Source organism: Callospermophilus lateralis, chromosome 3 (assembly GCF_048772815.1).
Source record: "Callospermophilus lateralis isolate mCalLat2 chromosome 3, mCalLat2.hap1, whole genome shotgun sequence".
Taxonomy (NCBI): domain Eukaryota; kingdom Metazoa; phylum Chordata; class Mammalia; order Rodentia; family Sciuridae; genus Callospermophilus; species Callospermophilus lateralis.
The window spans coordinates 16,917,567-16,938,682 of NC_135307.1; the positions used below are offsets into that span (position 1 = coordinate 16,917,567).

General features: G+C 36.3%; 1 protein-coding gene and 1 pseudogene across 7 annotated transcripts in view; one reads left to right on the forward strand and one right to left on the reverse strand.

Annotated features, from left to right (window-relative positions):
* Positions 1-21,116, reverse strand: part of Zc3h14 (zinc finger CCCH-type containing 14) — a 63,204-nt gene that overhangs the window by 38,241 nt on the left and 3,847 nt on the right. For 6 of the 7 annotated variants that reach the window (XM_076849776.1, XM_076849775.1, XM_076849774.1 and 3 more), the window contains exons 3-9: positions 16,237-16,351; positions 12,873-12,913; positions 12,080-12,275; positions 11,324-11,753; positions 10,519-10,679; positions 9,815-9,915; positions 6,216-6,371 (exon numbers count right to left, since the gene is read on the reverse strand). In XM_076849776.1, coding sequence (XP_076705891.1) covers positions 6,216-6,371; positions 9,815-9,915; positions 10,519-10,679; positions 11,324-11,753; positions 12,080-12,275; positions 12,873-12,913; positions 16,237-16,351 — 1,200 coding nt within the window. Of the gene's footprint in view, positions 1-6,215; positions 6,372-9,814; positions 9,916-10,518; positions 10,680-11,323; positions 11,754-12,079; positions 12,276-12,872; positions 12,914-16,236; positions 16,352-16,808; positions 16,949-21,116 lie in introns of all 7 variants that reach the window. The other variant, XM_076849771.1, reaches the window with a different exon arrangement.
* LOC143393456 (large ribosomal subunit protein eL8 pseudogene) lies at positions 18,223-19,756 on the forward strand (annotated as a pseudogene).

The window sequence follows — 21,116 nt, forward strand, 5'->3', positions numbered from 1 at the left end:
ATGGAAAACATATATAAGGCAAATTCTAATTAAATGGCAACATTAGATAGAAGTAACTTTAAGATAAAAGCATTCTTTGGTATAGAGGTCATAGATCAAGATTAAAGATTGAATTTGCAGGAAGATGTAACAGTTTTAAATATGTATGCATCCAGTATCTGACAGACTCAAAATGAAGCAAAAACCAACACAAATACAGAGAAATTAAGATACTGTGTTATTACAAGGGCAGCTGCAATGCTCTCAATTAAATTAGGCAGATGAAGAACTCAGCAAGGTCAAGATTTGAAGGGCTGGGGTTTGGCTCAGTTGGTAGAGTGCTTGCCTCACATGCACAAAGCCCTGGGTTCAAAACCCCAGCACCACCAAAAAAAAAACCAAAAAAAACCTTAGGCTGGGGGTGTGGCTCAAGCGGTAGCGCGCTCGCCTGGCATGCACAGAGCGCTGGGTTCGATCCTCAGCACCACATACTAACAATAACAATAAATAAACTGACTTTTACTCTTTCAAAAACGAAGAAATACATCTGGAATTCTACTTTTGTGTTCTCACTTATTAGCTGAAATAAAAAATGTGTCCCAACATTTTCTATTTTAGGCATGCTATATGATCTATTGCAAATTCTTGACTTGGATTGTAATAAAAAGCAGCCATAGACAACCCATTCATAAACTGCCACCCGTTAGGTTCTAAGAGAATGCCCTCCCTCACCCCTCCTATCCCTGTATTGAACCCAGAGCCACACCCATGCTAAGCAGGCACTCTACCACCAGGTTATATCCCCAGTCCTTTTTATTTTGAGATAGTTTTGATAAGTTACTGAGGCTTAGCCTCAAACTGTGTCAATCTCCTGCCTCAGCCTCCTTAGTAGCTGGGATTATAGGCATGTGTCACCATGCTCAGCTCAAATAAAACGTTATTTACAAAAAATGGGTGCCAATGGGGCTGGGATTGTGGCTCAGTGGTAGTGCACTTGCCTAGCACATGCGAGGCGCTGAGTTCAATCCTCAGCACCACATAAAAATTAATAAATAAATAAAGGTATAGTGTCCAACTACAACTAAAAAAGTAAGTAAATAAATAAATGGGAGCTAACATCTGTACTATTTGGTTACCCAGTGGTACCACTGTTGGACAATATAAAAGCTCAAACATTTTATTTATCAAGTTACCAAGACAATGATTTGGTATCTATTATACTCCACAAGGCTTTCTTTCTCTCACCTTTTTCCCCCTCACACTCTTTCTCCTCTCCCTAGTTCTGGAGATTTCATAGAGCCCTTCCCACTGCAATTGTTACCTTTATTGAAACTCAAATGGCTCCATCTTTGGCCAATGGGAACCTCTTAAAATTTGGTTTTGGAATCCAATGGACTGACTCTAACACAACAGAAGTTGATCAAGCAAAGTGATTAAAGAAACAAAAGAAATTTTCGGACACAATTAAAAGGTTTAAAAACCCAGCAAAGTATCCCAGGCTGCGTGGTGGCAAAGTGTGGCTGTTACTTTGCTACCAAAGATATCTACACATTCATTCTAGGATTAGATCTAGAGACGTCTTTCTTCTCAAAAGTCTGTCTTTGTTATAGATGAACTATTCCAAGACTTCAATCTAGGTACTTGGGACACTCAATGCTATGGATATATAAAGTTTCTGTAATATTCCATTAGGCACATCCAGAGAAAAATTTATATGCATTTATAGATAAAACACAATGTGAGTTCATAAAAATTTCCAATGCAAACTCAGAACAACAGGGTTTTACTTGACTGAAGGTCATAATCCATTAGATTTCAAATTTCAAGGTCAATTTTTTTTTTTTTTGGTGGAGGGATAATGCTGGGGATTGAACCCAAGGACTTGTGCATGAGAGGGAAACACTCAACCAAATGAGCTATGTCCCCAGCTCTCAAGATCATTTTTAACTGAACATAAAATTCTTGACTCTTTTCTTTCCTGGAGTATCTTAAATATACTTGCCCATTGTCTCCTAGCATGAAGTGATGCTATTTTGAAAGGTCCAATAATAATATGCTTTTTCTTCTTCTAAGTTGTGTGTTCTTTTAGCCTGAATACTGAAGTTTTTTGTTTTCTTTCTGTTTCAGATTCTACTATAGAATACAACAGAATATTTAGCTGTGGGTACATATTCTAAGGTATAGAGTGTAATTTTCCAGAAAGTAGTTTCATGTGTATTTTTTTTTTTCAGAAAAGTTTTCTTAAAAGACAGTTAAGGTTTGCCTCCGTCCACCCACTAAATTTTTCTCTGGATGTGCCTACTGGAATATTACAGAAACTTTATAATAAATACACTGTTGTATCTCCATTGCTTATACTTTTTTTTTTTGGAGGGGGGCGGGGGCGGGGGCGGGTACTGGGAATTGAACCCAAGGATATTTTACCACTGAGTTAAATCCCCAGCCTTTTTGAGACAGGGCCTTGATAAATTGCTGAGATGAGCCTGAAACTTATGATCCTGCTGCATCAGCTTCCAGAGTTACTAAGATTTCAGTTGTGTGCCACAGCACCCAGCTCTATACTTGTTATCTTACATTTTCTCTTGAACTCTGATTTTTAAAATGTCCTTCTTTTTTATCTTCCATTTATCTGAAGATGATTTATTAATTGAGTTCTTTCTAGAATAGTCTTTGCTTTTTCTTCTTTTTGATGCTGGATATTAAACCCAGGACCTCTAAGTTATTGCTTCCAAATAAATTTTTATTTCTAATTCTTGTCACCTCATTTCCAAGTTTACCAATTATTTAATGATGGGGCTGGGGATGTAGCTCAAGCAGTAGCGCACTCGCCTGGCATGCATGCGGCCCAGGTTTGATCCTCAGCACCACATACAAAAAAAAACACAAAGATGTTGTGTCCACTAAAAAAATAACTAAAAAAATAAATATTAAGAATTCTCTCTTTTAAAAAAAAAAAATTATAAAAACTATTTAATGTTATTTTTGCATGTAATTATTTTCTTAATGTCTTTCAGCTCACTCTGAAATGGTATAGCTTTTCCCTTTTTCTTTTTGGAGTTCTGGAAATCAACCAGAGCCTTTGTATGTGCTCTATCACTGAGTGATACCCCAATCCAAGAGTCCTGTTCTTGAAGGGAACTCTAGAGCACGAAAATGGAGAGTTTGTAGGAAGAAGACTATGACAGTCCTTTTAGACTTTTAGGTTCACCTAACTGTCATTAAAGCCAAATCTCTTGCAGTTTGTAGATGCTTTTCTCAAACTAGCACCTTTATACTTTCTAGTCAGTACCTAACTGCCTTTTTAGGGGTTTTCTTGTTACACCCTTTACTAGAATAGTTTATAATGCTCACATGGAAAATTATACAATACAGACAATAACAACAAAAAAAATTGTTTTAAATAAGAAAAAATGAAATTATGGCTTGTCTGGGGCTGGGGATGTGGCTCAAGCGGTAGCGTGCTCGCCTGGCATGCGTGCGGCCCAGGTTCGATTCTCAGCACCACATACAAAGATGTTGTGTCCACTGAAAGCTAAAAAATAAATATTAAAAAATTCTCTCTCTCTCTTAAAAAAAAAAAAAATAACTATACCAAATGAATGGTATAGCAAACTTAAAAAAAAAAAAAAAAGAAAGAAAGAAATTATGGCTTGTGCCAGTAAATGAACAGAAATGGAGAACATCATGGTAAGTGAAATAAGCCACTCATAAAATCAAAGATCAAATGCTATCTTTCATATGCATTAGCTAGAGCAAAATGGGGAAGGGGAATCAGGTATCATAAAGATATATGGAAGATCAGTTGAGATGGAGACCAAGAGGGAGGGGGAAGAGAAGGGAAAGATGAGGAAACACAGAATGAATTTAACAAAATCATACTATATGAATGTATAAATATACCACAGTAAATACCACCTTTATGTGTAATCAATAAAGCATCAATCAAAAATAAATAAACAATGGGCTGGGGTTGTGGCTCAGTGGTAGAGTGCTCGCCTGGTGCATGCAAGGCCCTGGGTTCGATCCTTGGCACCACATAAAAATAAATAAATAAAACAAAGGTATTGTGTCCAATTACAACTAAAAAATAAATTTTAAAAAAAAGTAAATAAATAGATAGATTAAATAAATAAGTAAGCAAATGAACCAAGAACAGTAAAAGCTGGGCACAGTGGTGTACACCTGTAATCCCAGCAACTCTGGAGGCTGAGGCAGGAGGATCGAAAGTTCAAAGCCAGCCTCAGCAACTTAGTGAGACCCTGTCTCAAAATAAATAATAAAAAGGGCTGGGGGGGCTGGAGTTATGGCTCAGTGGTAGAGCATTTGCTTAGCAAGTGTGAGGAACTGGGTTTGACCCTCAGTACCACACAAAAATAAATAAATCAATAAATAAAGATATTATGTCCATCTAAAATTAAAAATAAAAATAAAAGGGCTAGGATATGGCTCAGTGGTTAAGCACCCCCTGGGTTCTATCCCTGGTACCCACAAAAAAAAAAAAAAAAAAAAAAAAGACCAGTAAAGTAGAAGACAGAGAATAGGCAAGAGTGGTAGAGAGGAGGGAAAAGGTGGACAATGGAGATTGAAATAAACTATATCAAATTCCATGAATGTAGGATTTTGTCAAAATGAACCCAACTACTAAGTATAATTATAATGTATTAATAAAAGAAAAAGAGCACCCTCAGATTCACCATTTACTGCAACATTTTATAACGCTCACTTGGCAAATTATACAAGACCAAAAAAAAAAAAAAAAAGATTTTAAAAAGATCATGGTGGTGCATGCCTGTAATCCCAACTACTTGGAAGGCTGAGGCAGGAGGATTACAAATTCAAGGCCACCCTGGGCAATTTAGTAAGACTATCACAATATAAAATAAAAAGGGCTACGGATGTGACTCAGTGATACAGCACTTGTTTAGCATGTGCAATGGTGGGTTCAATACCAAGCACTAGAAAAGAAAAAAAAGGGAAAGAAAAGAAAAAAAGAGAGCCAGGCACAGTGACATACACCTGTAGTCCCAGCAATTCAGGAGGCTGAGGATCTTGAGTTCAAAGCTAAGCAACTCAGTGAGACCCTGTCTCTAAGAAAAATACAAAATAAGGCTGGGGATGTGGCTCAGTGGCCAAGTGCCCCCCGAGTTCAATCGCCAGTACCAAAATAAATAAATAAATAAACCTTTAAAAAAAAAAAAGAGAATGAAGAGACAAATAGAGGTTAGAACTATAAGGCTTCATAAAACCTGAAACAATTTAAAGAACACAGTTTAGGAGGAACAAAACAAATGTATTCCAAAGTGAGAAAAGTGTAATTAGAAACAACATGATGAGCATACAGATTGTTAGTTTTTAAATTCAGATAGCAATAGAAAAGCAGGAAAAGTGGAGAAGGGATAAGCAGGCCTTAGGGGCCCAATAACAAAGCTACCCAAAGTTCAAACTGACAGCACAAGTCCTGGGCAATAGGATGAAGGGGAGGCACTCTCACAAAGGAATCACATGATGAGAGTCATACTTCAGAAATTAACAGACTACATAGAAATTGGGGTGGAGAGAAAAGTGAAAAAAAGGAAGTAGGAAAACCAGGTGGATGGTAATGGCTTCCGGTGTGTTACGCATCAGAAGATAAAGCAGGGCCACTGAGAAAGAAATGAGGTAGGACATTGAAGAAACTGTCTTGGTTTAAAGAAAACGAATATTTCAAATTGGAGAGTATATAGCATTTAAAAAAATAAAAAGGAAGACTACAGAAATAAGTATATCTTTAAGTAGAAACTTTCTGAAGATCAGCAAAATCCTGATAATGATGAAGGCTGGATGATTTGGCTCATGGAGTTGATTACACTAGGTTTTCACTGTGGAGAACATTAAAAAATTGCATAGTAAACTTTAAAAGAATCTCAGTGGTAGAGTGCTCACCTAGCACGTGCAAGTTACTGGGTTTGATCCTCAGCACCACATAAAAATAAATGAATAAATAAATAAATAAATAAATAAATAAATAAATAAATAAATAAATAAATAAAGGTACTGTGTCCAACTAAAACTAAAAAAAATTTTTAATACATAAAAGAATCTCCAAAAAATGTGTATAAACATTCTTCGTTAACCCTTCTCATTCTTTTTGCATCTAATCACTTTCTTCATACCATAAACAATACCTCATGAAAAATTCAAAATACTTAATGTCTCATGAAAAAAGTTTGAGAACAAAATATCATCTAAATTCTTACCTTGATTTTTTTCTATATTATCTCCTTTTGCTTCCTCTTCTTTAATGGGGGAACTTATTCTGGAGGTCCTGCTTTGCCCCTGGACTACTTCTGCTAACAACTCTTCCTGAGAAGTTCGAGTTCTTGGAGCAACTGGAAGTGTCTGTTTCTGTGGGACTTTTACATAAAATAAACACAGACAACGTATTAAGACTCACTAATAAACATGTCATATTAAACATAAAATTACTGGATTTAGAACACTAAGAAAGTTTAAAACAGTCCACAAATACTACCTCAGTCTTTCTTACAATATTCCTGACCAAACTTACCAAAGTTACCAAAAATAATATAATGCCAAACTTAATGCTAGACATATGCAAACAGTATCTGTATGTTTAAGCAACATGCCATGAATACCATAGAGTTCATATATATTCATTTTTAATCAGATGAATTTTAGGCTCTGTTTTGTGATCTTACCTCAACTTCAAATTATAATTTAGGTAACCTAGGTTTAAAAAAAAAGTTTCAATGCTATTTCTTAAAATTTGGAAACTGACAATTATTATAAAAGCAGGGGCTGAGGATATGGCTCAAGTAGTAGCGCGCTCGCCTGGCATGCGTGAGGCACTGGGTTCGATCCTCAGCACCACATAAAAATAAAATAAAGGTATGTGTCCACCTAAAGCTAAAAAATAAATTTTTTTTTTTTTTAAAAAAGCAGCATATTTCAAGTCACAGAGAGTACCTAAATTTCTCACTATTCTGCACCATTACTAATAGAACAGAAAAGGGAATGTAAACAAACTTTTAGGTCAAGTGTTTGTCTGTGCTTAGACAATCCTCATTCTATGCTAAACCCTGTTTAATTTTATGTTCAGGATTAAATTAGGGATAGAGACAAGAGTATAAGGATTAAAAAACTGATGGCTAACAGTTCATTTCAGAAAGGGGTCACAAAAAGAAATGTTAAGAATGATGCTGTTAAAATCAAGAATCAATAAAAGGGATGGATTCAAACTAAAAAGTTTCTTCTCGGCAATAGAAACAATCTGTGAGGTGAACAGAAAGCCTACATCTTGGGAGCAAATCTTTACCCGTCACACATCAGAACACTAATCTCTAGGGCATACAAAGAACTCAAAAGGTTAAACGCCAAAAAAAAAAAACACAAATAACCCAATCAATAAACGGGCCAAGGACCTGAACAAACGATTCTCAGAAGATGATATACAACCAACAAACATTAGAAAAAGTGTTCATCATTGCTAGCAATTGGAGAAATGCAAATCAAAACCACTCTAAGATTTCATCTCACTCCAGTCAGAATGGTAGCTATTATGAATAAAAATAAACGTTGGCGAGGAGGTGAGGGAAAAGGCACACTCACACACTGCTGGTGGGGCTGCAAATTGGTGCAGCCAATATGGAAAGCAGTAGAGATTTCTTGGAAACTTGGGAAGGGAACCACCATTTGAACCAGCTATCCCTCTCCTCAGTCTATACCCAAAGGACTTAAAAACAGCATACTACAGGGACACAGCCATATCAATGTTTATAGCAGCACAATTCACAATAGCTAAACTGTGGAACCAACCTAGATGCCCTTCAATAGATGAATGGATTAAAAAAAAAAAAGTGGCATACATACACAATGGAATATTACTCAGCAATAAAAGAGAATAAAATCTTGGCATTTGCAGATGGAGTTAGAGAAGATAATGCTAAGTGAAGTTAGCCAATGTTTTCTCTGATATACAGAGGCTGATTCATAGTGGAATAGGGAGAGGGAGCATGGGAAGAACAGACGAACTCTAGATAGGGCAGAGGGGTTTGGAGGGGAAGGGAAGGCGCAGGGGTTAGAAATGATGGTGGAATGTGATGGTCATTATTGTCCAAAGTACAGGTATGAAGACATGAATTGGTTTGATACAACCAGAGATATGAAAAATAGTGCTCTAAAATGTGTAATAAGAATTGTAATACATTCTGTTGTCATATATTTAAAAAAAAATTCACCAGGGCTGGGGATGTAGCTCAACGGGAGAGTATCTCCCTAGCATGCAAAAAGCCCTGGATTCAATCCCCACCCCTACAAATAAATAAATAGATACAACAGTGCTTCCTGCTTTGTGTAGGTACCTGAGTAAATAAGCAAGGGAAAAAGAAGAACATTCATCAAATCTATAGTAAAAATTATAAAATATTTTGAGAGTTAGTAATTACCGTCAACCTGTTACCAGTTTTATACACTGGCACATGATATAGAGTACAGAATTTAATAAGAACCCAAAAATTGTACCCCACCATTTGTATTTCAGAATGAGCCTTTTATAAGTAAATTTCCTTTGTTTAAAAAACTTGTACTATTTTAACATTCTGTCATAAAATAGCTTAGTGTTTCCACTCTGATTAGGGTAGAAACATCATAAATGAGTCAATTTTCTACCTTATATTCTACAAACGGGTTCCAATGAAAGGCAAATTTATATATATATATGAGTTTTAAATTTCTCTGAGGCTAAGGATACAGCTTAGTGCTAGTGTAGCATACCCTGGATTTGATCCCCAGCACTGCACATACACACAAAGTCAACTTCAAGCTGAGCATGGTGGCCCATGCCTATAATCCCAGAAACTTAGGAGGCTGAGGCAGGACCAAAAGGTCCTGTCTCAATATTAAAAAAAAAAAAAAAAAAAAGAAGAGGGGTGGGGGATGTGGCTCATAGGTAGAACATTTCTGGGTTTGATACCCAGTCCCCCCACCACACACACACACACACACACACACAAACAAACCTCTACCTTTAGCCACTTATTATTATCCAATTTGGCTCCTTTTTTGTTTTGAGTAAAGGTCTCCCTAATTTTCTGATGATCTCGCTAAGTTGCTAAAGTGGCGATCCTCCCACTTTAGCCTCCCAAACTGGGGATTATAGACATGTGCCACTGTGCCCTGCAACTCTGCTCCCCTTTATACATAATTAATTCATATCTAATGCTGAATTTAATACTATTAATATGAAAGTCTCATTTTTTGAAACAAAATTCCCTTTAAGGGCTGGGGTTATAGTTCAGTGGTAGAGCACTTGCCTAGCATGTGTGAAGCACTGGGTTCAATTCTCAGCACCACATAAAAAAATAAATATTGTGCCCATCTATAGCTAAAAATATTAAAAAACAAAAAGAACAGCAACAAAAAACTTCCTTTAGTAGGGTTGTGGTACAGCTCAGTGGTAGAGCGCTTTACCTATCATGGTGTGAGGCCCTGCGTTCAATCCTTACCACCACATAAAATACAAAATAAAGGTATTGTTCCATTTACAACTAAAATAATTAAAAAGAAAAAAAAAAAAAACTCTCTTTAAAAATTTGTATCCATTTGACATACGCTGGAAAGAGGGAATAAAAGGTATTACATGGTGATCACAAGAACTAAGCTCCAATGACAGTTTCCTCAAACTGGTCATATCTCATTTTAAAAATACTCTTCTGTAGAAGAACTTTATCTTGGCCTTGATAGATCAAAATTACCTTTACCACAACTCAGTGAGCAAACACTTTTAGCTAAGTGAAGAAATCTCTTACCCATTGTAAACAAACTTCATTTAAATTACCTGCAGAATAGTTAGTTGTTTTTGTTACTGATTCTTGAGCTTCAGATATAGCCTTCAAAATTAGATTCTTGTTGGCTTGTTTAGAAGGTGGAAGAGAAGGTCTAAAAGAGTTTTTTAAAAAAAAGTATTTTTAAATTTCACACCTTTACATTCTAACAATTCATATGTCTTTACTACAACTTTTTCTAAGTCAGACCACCTGTAGTTTTTAGACAATGCCATGAGGAAATTTCACTCTCAAGAAAGTCCATACTCTCTTTCCCTTCAACTGCATAATCCTTACTTTCCTACTCTGTGTTCCAATTTCTTAAAAGAAAAAAAGGTGGGGGAGGGGCAGCTAGAATGGAGCCTTTTAGCTGGATTGATGTTGTTTTTTCTCTCATCCAATTAGCTTTTTATGTTTTCTACAATTCTCTTCAATGTTAAGCAAGTTCTCTCTCATTTACCTAAGTGTTTCTTAAAAGCCAATGGAAAAATCTTACATGTGATTTACATTAAATATTTATTTTCATAATTATTTTCTTCAAGAAATCTAGAAGGCACTGGGGTATATAGTTCAATAATAGAGCACTTGGCTAGCATGTAAAAGGCCCTGAGTTTAATCTCCAGTACAACTTAAAAAAAAAAAAAAAAAAAAAAAAAAAACAGCCACCAGAAGAATCCACTAGACAGTTAAAGATTAATTTACAGCTATGTTCAGGTACCTCCTTTCAGGCTTTGCTGGCACAGATACACTGCTGGACACGCTTCCTGTTCGGGAGCCATAATCATCATCTTCCTCCTCCTCTTCTCCATCGTGATTGAACTTTTTTACTTTAACAACTGAACTCACCACAGGCAACTTTCTCTTCCGAAAGTTTTCATCCTACAATCAGATATGTTTATGCTTACCTAGTCTCAGAAAATAATAAAGTTCTATCACAAAACATCTTAAGAAAAAGACTATCATATTGAGAATTCAGAGGGTACTTCCCAATTTCTTATGAAAATATAAACACTGCCTCAAAATACCCAGCATTCAGGGCTGGGGATGTGGCTCAAGCGGTAGCGCGCTCGCCTGGCATGTGTGCGGCCCGGGTTCGATCCTCAGCACCACATACAAACAAAGATGTTGTGTCTGCCAAAAACTAAAAAATAAATATTAAAATTAAAAAAAAAAAAAATACCCAGCATTCAGCTAAAACAAAACTCAGAGCTCTACATTCATTTATAATAGCTGCACAAAGCACTGTTGAAGAAATAAAAGGGGGTTACTTGGGTTAGCAACTACCAAAAACTGTTTAAAATTGACCCAAAATATCCAAAATTATAAGCTAACTCAAATGAAAGAAATCCAAAGAAGGTATACAGATGTAGTATAAAAATCTCCCTAGGAGTCAGCCATGGAGAGGAAAATTTGACTGGTGTAACATGTTGAATAGCAGAAAAATCAATTTAAAATAAACTTACAATATGCATTTAGTTGCCAAACTGTGGCCTAACAAGTCAGAATTACAAATACATACAAACCTCAATACTCATTTTTTCTGAGTTGTTTCTGAAGAAGGGACTATAAGTCTCTTCTAAATTGTTAAGCACTTCTGGTTCACACAAATGTCCTGTTTCATACACCCGGTTGTTCTGTACATCAAGTTGCTTGGCAGCATGAATACTGTTTTGCTGCTGCTGAAACTGCAACCTGTTTAAATGAGCACCACTATCTGCATTTCGACTTGCAGGTGGTCGATAAATTTCAATGGAAGGGCGAGAAGAACCATAAGTAAGTGTCACTGTAGGTTTTTTCTGAGATAAGGGATTCTCCTGCACAAAATTGAGGTCTTCATCAATGAGATCATCTGGTTCCGGCTTAATATCAATCACATCTTCAGAGGGTGCTGGCTCCCTCAGAGGTTTCACTGTTGACATTAGTCGGGTTGCAGCTCCTTCATCATAAGTCTGTCTATTAAAAAGCAAGACATATTACAATCAAATTAGAGCCATTATCTCCAAATCTTCAAAAAATATTAAAAATGTTTCACAAGCAAAAATGGATACTCCCTTATTCAAAACTACTTCAAAATGACATTCTTTCTTTAAACTTTGATTTACTATATTTGAAACAAAAGGTAACCATATTTAGGTCTTATCTATTATTTTATCCTAAGAATTGCTAACAATTACTTCATTAATTCAGCAAAAATTGCTGAAAACAGCATCTGAAAAAAATAATGTAAATACCACATACATACACTCATCTCCCATAGCAGGTGTATACACAACTCTTACCTGGTATTAGTGGTTTTCTGCTCCTGTGAACCTGCAGAAACCCTGGAATCTCTTTTTTCAGGTCTACTGCTAGAAATGGCAAGGGGAGATACTGCAGCTTCGTGCCTTCTCTCATCTCCCCGACTGAAACTGCTCTTGTTTGAAGGCACGTTACTATCGAAGATGTTGGTATCAGAAGACTTTAAATTAGTGGGTTCTAGAAAGAAAAATACATAGTCCTTGTAATTGACTTTTATTAAAATCTGTTCCTCTCCCATCACCAGTTCAAAAACAATACATGTTTATTGTAGATAACTTTTAAAATATGAATAAAAATCACCAATTACCACAAAGGTGATGTTTTGATAAGGTATACATACCCATTTCCAAAACTAAGATACATATTTTGTTCTCATTATTTTATTTTCCCATTTTATTATTCCACATTGCTCTCATTTTATTATTCCACATTATTTTACAGCTAATATTCTATACACAGTAATATAATAACTTATTACTACTGCATTTTTAAGTAATTTTCAATTATACAATAGTGAGACATTTTAAGGTTAAATTTTTGCACACATCTGATTATTTCCTTAGGATTAACAGCACTGCTCCCCACCAAACATTTAAATTATTTCTGAACTACAATAAATTCACTGTTCTTACATTCAGAAAAATGTGTTTCCTTACAAAGTTCAAATGAGCCACTGTTTTCAAAGTTATGGGTTTCTTCCTGAAGCAGTAGTACTTTAGAAGCATATGCGAGTAAGCAGGAATTCGAAAAAAACCTCAATGTTATAAATCTTACCAGTTGTAACAGAGCGAAGTTTATCTAATACACCATGAAGCCTAAAAAAACAAAAACAAAAACAAAAATAAAGCCTCCCTTAAGAAAAATTTTGTTTCAAATGCCACTTTAAATTTGATATTATATTCAGATATTGATATGACATTTAATGGATAAATGGTACTAAAATCAACTTTCTAGTTTCAACCTTTTAAAAAAGGCTTTTTATAAATACTATAGAAGTCAACTGAAAAAAAAAATCATTAATTTTTTCTTCACAATTTTTAACATCTAGCCTCTGTAAAAATAAAGGCAATGAGATAGAGGGAGAGCTCACTGGCAGAGTAAGAAGTTGTTAGAAGCATGTACAAGGCCCTAGGTTCAATCCCTGTCGTCAAAACCAAGGGAAAAAAGGATTCAAGTGGTCTACAAAAATACCACCTTGCTTCTTAAGAACTAAAGATTCACTAGTGCTTACAGTAAAACAAAATTAAGTATCCCAAATGTCTAATACTGCTTATTGTTACAACTGTTTAATCAGTTTTTTGGACTTTTTGGTACTAGGGATGGAACACAGGGGTACTTTACCAGTAAGCTCCATCCCCAGCACTTTTTACTTACTTTATATTTTGAGACAGGGACTTCCTAAGTTGCTTAGGGCCTTGCTAAACTGCTAAGACTGGCCTCAAAATTGCGATCCTCCTACTCAGCCTCTCAAGCTGATGGCATATTGGGGTGTATGTCACTGCATTCAGTTATTTTTCTTTTTTAATGTTAGGGATTGAACTCATGACCTCACACATGTGAAGCACAAATTCTACCACTGAGTCACAAACCCCGCCCCACTCAGCACAACAGTTTACATTTATTTTAATAACTTAGACAATTTCTTGGACAACTTAATTCTAGTTAATAAATGATCCCAAAATATACCATTTCACTGTAACTATTATTTTCAATATTAATGCTGTAAACAAACATAGACCACAACCTTGCTTTTAACATAACCTATTTTAGAATATTTAGTAGCAAAACTGCCTTGCAGTCCTTCCAAGAGATAAACCCCAAACACTAAAATCTCATAATATTGCTTCTTTAAGAACCCCAGACACATCCAGCGTCCCCATATACACAATTATGAGGGCTTCAAAAAAATCAAAATAGTCTATTTGTGGCTGGTATTAATAAACATTTAGGAAAGCAAGAGGCCAAAAAGAAGATGAATTATTGAATGTATAGCAAGACGAAAAAGTTGAATTAATTTGATTTTAAATTCAGTTTCAGATAATGATTATGTTTATTTAAGAAATATGTTTAGTGCTAGGCACAGTGGTGAATATCTGTAATCCCAGCTACTCAGGAGGCTGAGGCAGGAAAATTACAAATTCAAGCCAACCTGGGAAACCTGGTGAGACCCTGCTTCAAAATTAAAAATAACAAGGGCTGGAATGCAGCTCAGAGGTTTCATCCCCCAGTCCCAACAAACCAAGGAAGAAAATTGTCTAGAATATTTCATCAAATAATCTGGAAAAGAATCTACTAGTTAAATGTCCCACCTTAGATTAGGTGGACTCAAACCCAAAGTGATCCAAAGGTCAGTTCATAAAAAACATTTATGAAACAAAACAAATACTTGGATTGCTAAAGACATTAAAAAAAAAAAAAATCAGTACTCAAGAATGGTACAATTCCGCCAGGCACAGTGGCGCACACCTATATTCCCAGCAGCTTTGGAGGCTGAGGCAGGAGGATCACGAGTTCAAAGCCAGTCAGTCTCAGCAACTTAGCAAAGCACTTAACAACTCAGCGAGACCCTGTCTCTAATAAAATATTTTAAAAAAGGTCTGGAGATGTGGCTCAGTGGATAGGCACCCCTGGGTTCAATCCCCAGTACCAGGAAAAAAAAAAAAAAAAGAATGGTATAATTACCCCAGTCAAAAAAGCATCATGATCTTTTTTGGCATAAGCAATAAGACTAATTGCAATAAGTTGGTTAGGTCGCCCAAAATGGGCAATGTGTCTGTGTGTACCATCTGAAGATCACTGTACTCTAACAATATTCTCCAAAATTGCACAATATGTTGAGAATTTCAAGGTGGCTTCACAAAAACTGTAAAAAATACAGGTACCCAGTAGGATAAAAACAATGTGAAGACAATCTGGCTTAAAGGTACTAAGTTATTGGGCATCATCTCCATCCTCAGTGTCTCCCCTTTGCTAAGTCTTTTGTTATTCAAATTAAACAAGCCAGGTACTCACACTACTCTGTCCCATTGACTTTCTCTGTAACTAGTGGTTCCTAGTCTAAGAGTCCTCATATGAGTATTTCCTACCTCTATTCTCAGCTATCTTTACCCTTCCCTATTCTCCAACCTGGCCTTCTTAAATTCAAACTTACGCTTTTAGTCAGTATTTTCAACTAGAGATGTATATTGTTTGAAAAGGACAATCCAGATTAAAAGAGGAATCTGTATTGAAAAACAAAGAGGCTTATTTTACAAATTTCATATTTCAAAGATGAGTGAAATTTTTGTTAAATGAAGGCATACATAAAAAATTTAAAAAGCTGGGGCTAGGGATGTGGCTCAAGCAGTAGTGCGCTTGCCTGGCATGCATGCGGCCCAGGTTCGATCCTCAGCACCACATACAAACAAAGATGTTGTGTCCGCCGAAAAACTAAAAAATAAATATTAAAAATTCTCTCTCTCTCTAAAAAAAAAAAAAAAAAAAAATTAAAAAGCTAAAAACTGAAGGAAAAAAAAAACAATGACTCAGGAAGCTAAGGTGGGAAGACCACAAGTTCAAGGCCAAACTGGACAACTTATTAAAACCATGACTCAAAATAAAAAATTTTAAAAAGCTGAGGATGTAGTTCAGTAGCAGAAGTAGAGCCCCTGGGTTCAATTCCTAGTACCACAAAAAATAAATAAACAAAACAAAAAATAAACAAAAACACAACAACTTTGGAAACAGCAATGCAGGAAGCCAAGCCAGTCCAAACAACATTTGGTATTTTCAACTGGTCTGGATGGGGGGAAAGGAATGGTAATATGTAAAAGTTTATAAAAGAAACCTAACAACTATAGCTGAGATACATTTTGAACCCTATAGGCCAGGCATACCTATAAGCATTTTTACATGTATTAGTTCATTTAACTGTCACAGCATTCTATAAAGCAGGTATTTTGAACTTCCATTAACAAATGGACAACAAGGCAAGATACAGAGCAAGATCAACTTTGGCAGTCTGGGTCCAGACACAGTGCTTTCATACCTTGCAAACTGTTTTGCCACACTGAATCTTAACTCAACTGTCAAGGGCTCTTTCCAGCTACTCTGACTTCTGCCAAGCTTTGTTCTGAGTCATAGATATTCAGAAACATACCATACGGTGAATCGAATTGTGTTGTTCCCTAGAAACAGGGACAGGTCCTCTGTCATTTGGTCCTGACTTTTCTTGTTGGCCACCATCACCATAATGTAATCAGGAAGTTCTTCATCTATTTAAAAGGAAAAGTATATCAAATTTTTTTTGTTTTCCTCATTATTTGTATTTAGAGTTGATGTACTTCAGCATATAGATTTAGCTTTAAGAATTAGTATCTATTGGAATTAGGTTAGATAGAAAAACTGAGCTTTGATTTTTTCCTCTTCATCTCACAAGTTCTACAATTATCAGAAGGATAGGAATTAGGAATAACTGATGAATTCCTAGTTATAAATCTAGACATCCTGGGCTGTGATTGTAGCTCAACGATAGAGCACTTGCCTATGTGTGAGGCACTGGATTTGGTCCTCAGCACCACATAAAAATAAATAAAATAAAGGTATATAGTGTCCATCTACAACTAAAAAAAATAAAATACACTAAAAACAATTAAAATTAAAAAATAAATCTAGACATCCTGAATTATATTATTATTAATCTTGAGAATACATCCATTTTCTTGAAGTTACCTTTTTAATAATAATGTTCATTAACTTTAGAAAAGCTTCTAGAAAGTAGATGGTCTTCAAGAAGAATACCCATTATGTTTAATTTTCTGGTTTTTAATTTTTCAAGGTAATATTCATTTTTCAGGAGAACACCTTTATCTCTGATGAAGGTAAAGGTAGACTTCAATTAGTATAATAAACTTCCAGTAACATGAAATAAAATAAAATCAGCCCAAACTACATAACTTAAAAGTTTCAATCTTAAAATTAGGTAGGAGGTAGGAGTATTGTAGCTTAGCAATAGATCATTTGTTTAGAATGCACAAAGAATGCCCTGGGTTCAATCCCTAGACCACTAAAAATATATAATAATTAGTTAAATAACATCAACTCACTCTTTTATACTCTTAGTGATAACCTAGACAGTGAGGATGAAATCCTGGATAAAGAAAAACATTTAAAAAGAACATCTCCAAAAATAAAAAATAAAAAAATAGGTAAAAACCATTATCAGAAACTCTAATCACTACCAAGCAAACAAAAAGGATATTTCTTTACTAAAATTAATTTCATACCTAAAAATACTCATATTTCTACCTAGGGAGAAATGTTCATTTCAGAAGTACAATCATACATTTGTTTCAAAGAAAAATATCAAAAGTCCAGTTCAAAAGATATAAAATATATTTAGAAAGCACAACCTACAAAAGGAAAGGGAGGTCAGAATACTTCATGGAAGCATGCAATATACGAAAAGATACAAGGACTAGTCGATTTGTTTTTCTTTAGTACTATCAGAAAGGCTCCCACTGCTTTCTAGCAATTATAGTAAAGAAGCTGGGAGCTTGTTTATGCATGTACCTACTACAAGCCACTACTGGTAACTCAGAAAGGGTCAACAGACAAGTTGAAAGTCTTGAAAGTTTTTCTTCATGTCAATGATACAAACAGACTATTCTTCTGCTATTGCCATGCATTAATTAGTTGGCATTTCCTAAAATTTTATAAAATTAGTGTGGACCTCAGTACAGGGTAGGAGCAGTGAAAGATGTGAGTGAAAGATACAAAGCAGACCCTAAAATTTTTGGGGGGTGATGATTTTTAAAATTTTGACGGTACTGAAGTCCCAGTGCTCTGCACATGATAGGCAAGCATTCTACCAATGAGCTAAACACCCAGACCTATATGTTCATCATCTTGATTTGTGAGGAAAGTTTTGGATATATATACATGACAAGAAATACCAAACTACAAATTTTATGTGCAATTTAAGGTATGCCAATTATGTCTCAACAAAACTCTTGGTAATTCATAGGTTGTGCTAGGCACAGTTGCATATTGCTGTAGCCCCAACTCAGGAGGCTCAGGCAAGATGATCACAAGTTTGAGTTCAGGCAACTTAGCAAGACCCTGCCTCAAAAAACAATGACGGGAAATGGCTAGAGTACATGCCTAGTATGCTTGAGGCCCTGGGTTCAATCCTCAATACTGGGGGGGAGGGAAGGGACAAAAACACAGAATCTTGGGTTGTTTTCTGAATAGATACACAATGAAAATTAAGAATCTAACAAAAAAATTAACATGTAGTCATGATGCATCCTGACAGATTTCAGATGATGCAGAACTCTGACAGATTTCTCAAGTTCTTGTGAAATTAGTACAAGGAAAAAACAGTTAAAATCTTGAAGGTTTCTGGAAGCTCACATTCTAAAAGTTAAATGAAAAACTGCATTAATTATAACTACAATCTCAATGAAATGCTCCATTTTAAATACAAAAAAGATCTATTATCTCCTTAAAAAAAAAAAAAAAAAAAAAGCTTGTTCATCTTTGTATCCCACCCAATGCCTTAAAAATAGATACTGTCAGGCCCAGTAGCACTCAACTGTAATCCTAGTGATTTGGGAGGCTGAGGAAGAAGGATCTCAGCCTGGTGTATCAACAAAAACAAGCTGGGCATGGTGGTGCATCCCTGTAATCCCAGCGGCTTGGCAAGACCCTGTCTCAAAATTTTAAAAAGATCGCGCCCACCACCACAACCACCAAATAAAGGAAAGAAACAAAGCAAGAAAGACCCACAATTCTTCCCCCTTTCTCCTCCAGCAGCCCAAGACACAGAAAGGGAATAAAAGCTGCCCTAGACCCTGCTGTCGTCAAGAAAGCAGCAAAAAAGTCAAGAAGTGGTAACTCCCTTGTTCCAGAAAAGGCCTAAGAACTTCAGCAATGGACAGGACATCCAACCCAAAAGAGACCTTACCTGCATTGTCAAATAACCCCAATGCATCTGGCTACAGCAGCAAAGTGTGATACTCCATAAGCGGCTAAAAAGCCTCCTACAAGGCAGTTCACCTAGGCCTTGAACCAACAAACTACCACCAAACTGATTAAGTTTGCCCACAAGTACAAAACAAAGACTAAGCAGGAGAAAAAGCAGGGGGTATTGGCGTGAGCTAAGAAGCAAGCTGCTAGCAAAGGGGACAACCCCACTAAGAGGCCACAGATACTTCGAACAGGGGTCAATACTGTCACCACCTTGGTGGAGAATAAGGCTCAGCTGGTGGTGACTGTATATTATGTGGATTCTTTCTAGTTGGTTGTCTTCCGGCCCGCCCTGTGTCACAAGATGGGAGTCCCTTACTGCATCAAGGTGACATTTAGTTAACAGGAAGACATGCACCACTGCTGCCTCCACACAGGTTAACTTGGAAGGCAAAAGAGCTCTGGCTAAGCTGGTTGAAGCTATTAGGACCAACTACAATGACAGATAAGACATCCAACATCACTGCAGAGGCAATGTCCTGGGTCCAAAATCTGTGGCTCCCATTGCCAAGCTGGAAAAGGCAAAGGCTAAAGAATTCACCACTATAAATGTACACTGTTGGGTTTTCTGTACATTATTAAAAACTGTCCTGCAAAAAAATATTCAAATATTTATTGAAGGATTGTTTTCAGGACAATTTCTGGGATAAAGATTAGAAAGTCACCCTTTCCAGGACAATGGTATACACACACAAATTATAAACATAAATCAATAGGAAAATCTATTTTATTTCAAATGAAGTTGAAGAATGACCTGTGTATGAACTTAATGAACTCATATCTATGAAATACTGGGTTCTAGACTACTAGAACACAGCAAACACAAAATCTTGTCAAGAAACTGTGAAAGTGGGAGTATAGCTTAGCAGTAGAGTGCGTGGAAACCCTAGGTTCAAGTCCAAGTACCAAACAACAACAAACTTCTGAACAGGGCATGATGGCGCATGCCTGTAATCCCAGCGGCTTGGGAGGCTGAGACAACCTCACCAACTGCCAGGCACTAAGCAATGCAGTGAGACCCTGTCTCTAAATAAAATACAAAATTGGGCTGGGGATGTAGCTCAGTGGTTGAGTACCCAAGTTCAATCCCAGGTACCAAAAAAAACCCCAAAAAACCCACAAGTTCAAGTCCAGTCTCAGCAATTTAGCAAGACCCTGACTTAAAATAAAAATTGGGGGGGGGGGGGGTTACCAGGAAACTCAGGGGCACTCAACCCCTGAGCCACATCCCCAGCCATAATTTGTATTTTATTTAAAGACAAGATCTCACTGAGTTGTTTAGTGCCTCACATTTGCTGAGGCTGGCTTTGAACTTGCAATCCTTCCATCTCAGCCTCTGGAGCCACTGAAATTACAGGTGTGTACCACTGCACCCAACCTAAAATAAAATTTTTAAAAAGTGTGGGTCATGTAGCTCAGCAATAAGGCACCTCAGGGTTAAATTCCCAGTACCCTCCCCCGCCCAAAAAAAAAGAGAAAGAAAAAGAAAAGAAATAGGCAGAGGCAGAGAAAGCTGTACTACCACATAAACTGCTAGGACATATTTTGGTGGAGTTCTAGGAGTGCACACTCCAACCCAATCTTTAGTTCACAAAATAAGTTAATAGCACAGAAACACTAAGAACCCAGAAGACCTGAGGTCCCTGATCTAAAATCTGCTACTGACAAGTTCTATGTAGTCCTCAAGACTCCATTTTCTAACCTGTAAAAGGAATACTACTACCTATCACCTCAACCCCAGCACTGTGTTCAGGGACAAATGTAACAATATAAAAATGTTTTTGAAAAACTACAGAAAACATTATTATTATGTATCATATGAATTAATGTTACAACAAGATTTTTAACAGGCTCAGAATTCTTTAATTACAATCTGATAAATGATCAAAGGTCACTGCATTTTGGCTCAATAAGAATGTGTTTGTGTTTGTGGGCTGGGGATGTGGCTTAAGCAGTAACGCGCTTGTGCCTGGCATGCGCGGGGCACCGGGTTCAATCCTTGGCACCACA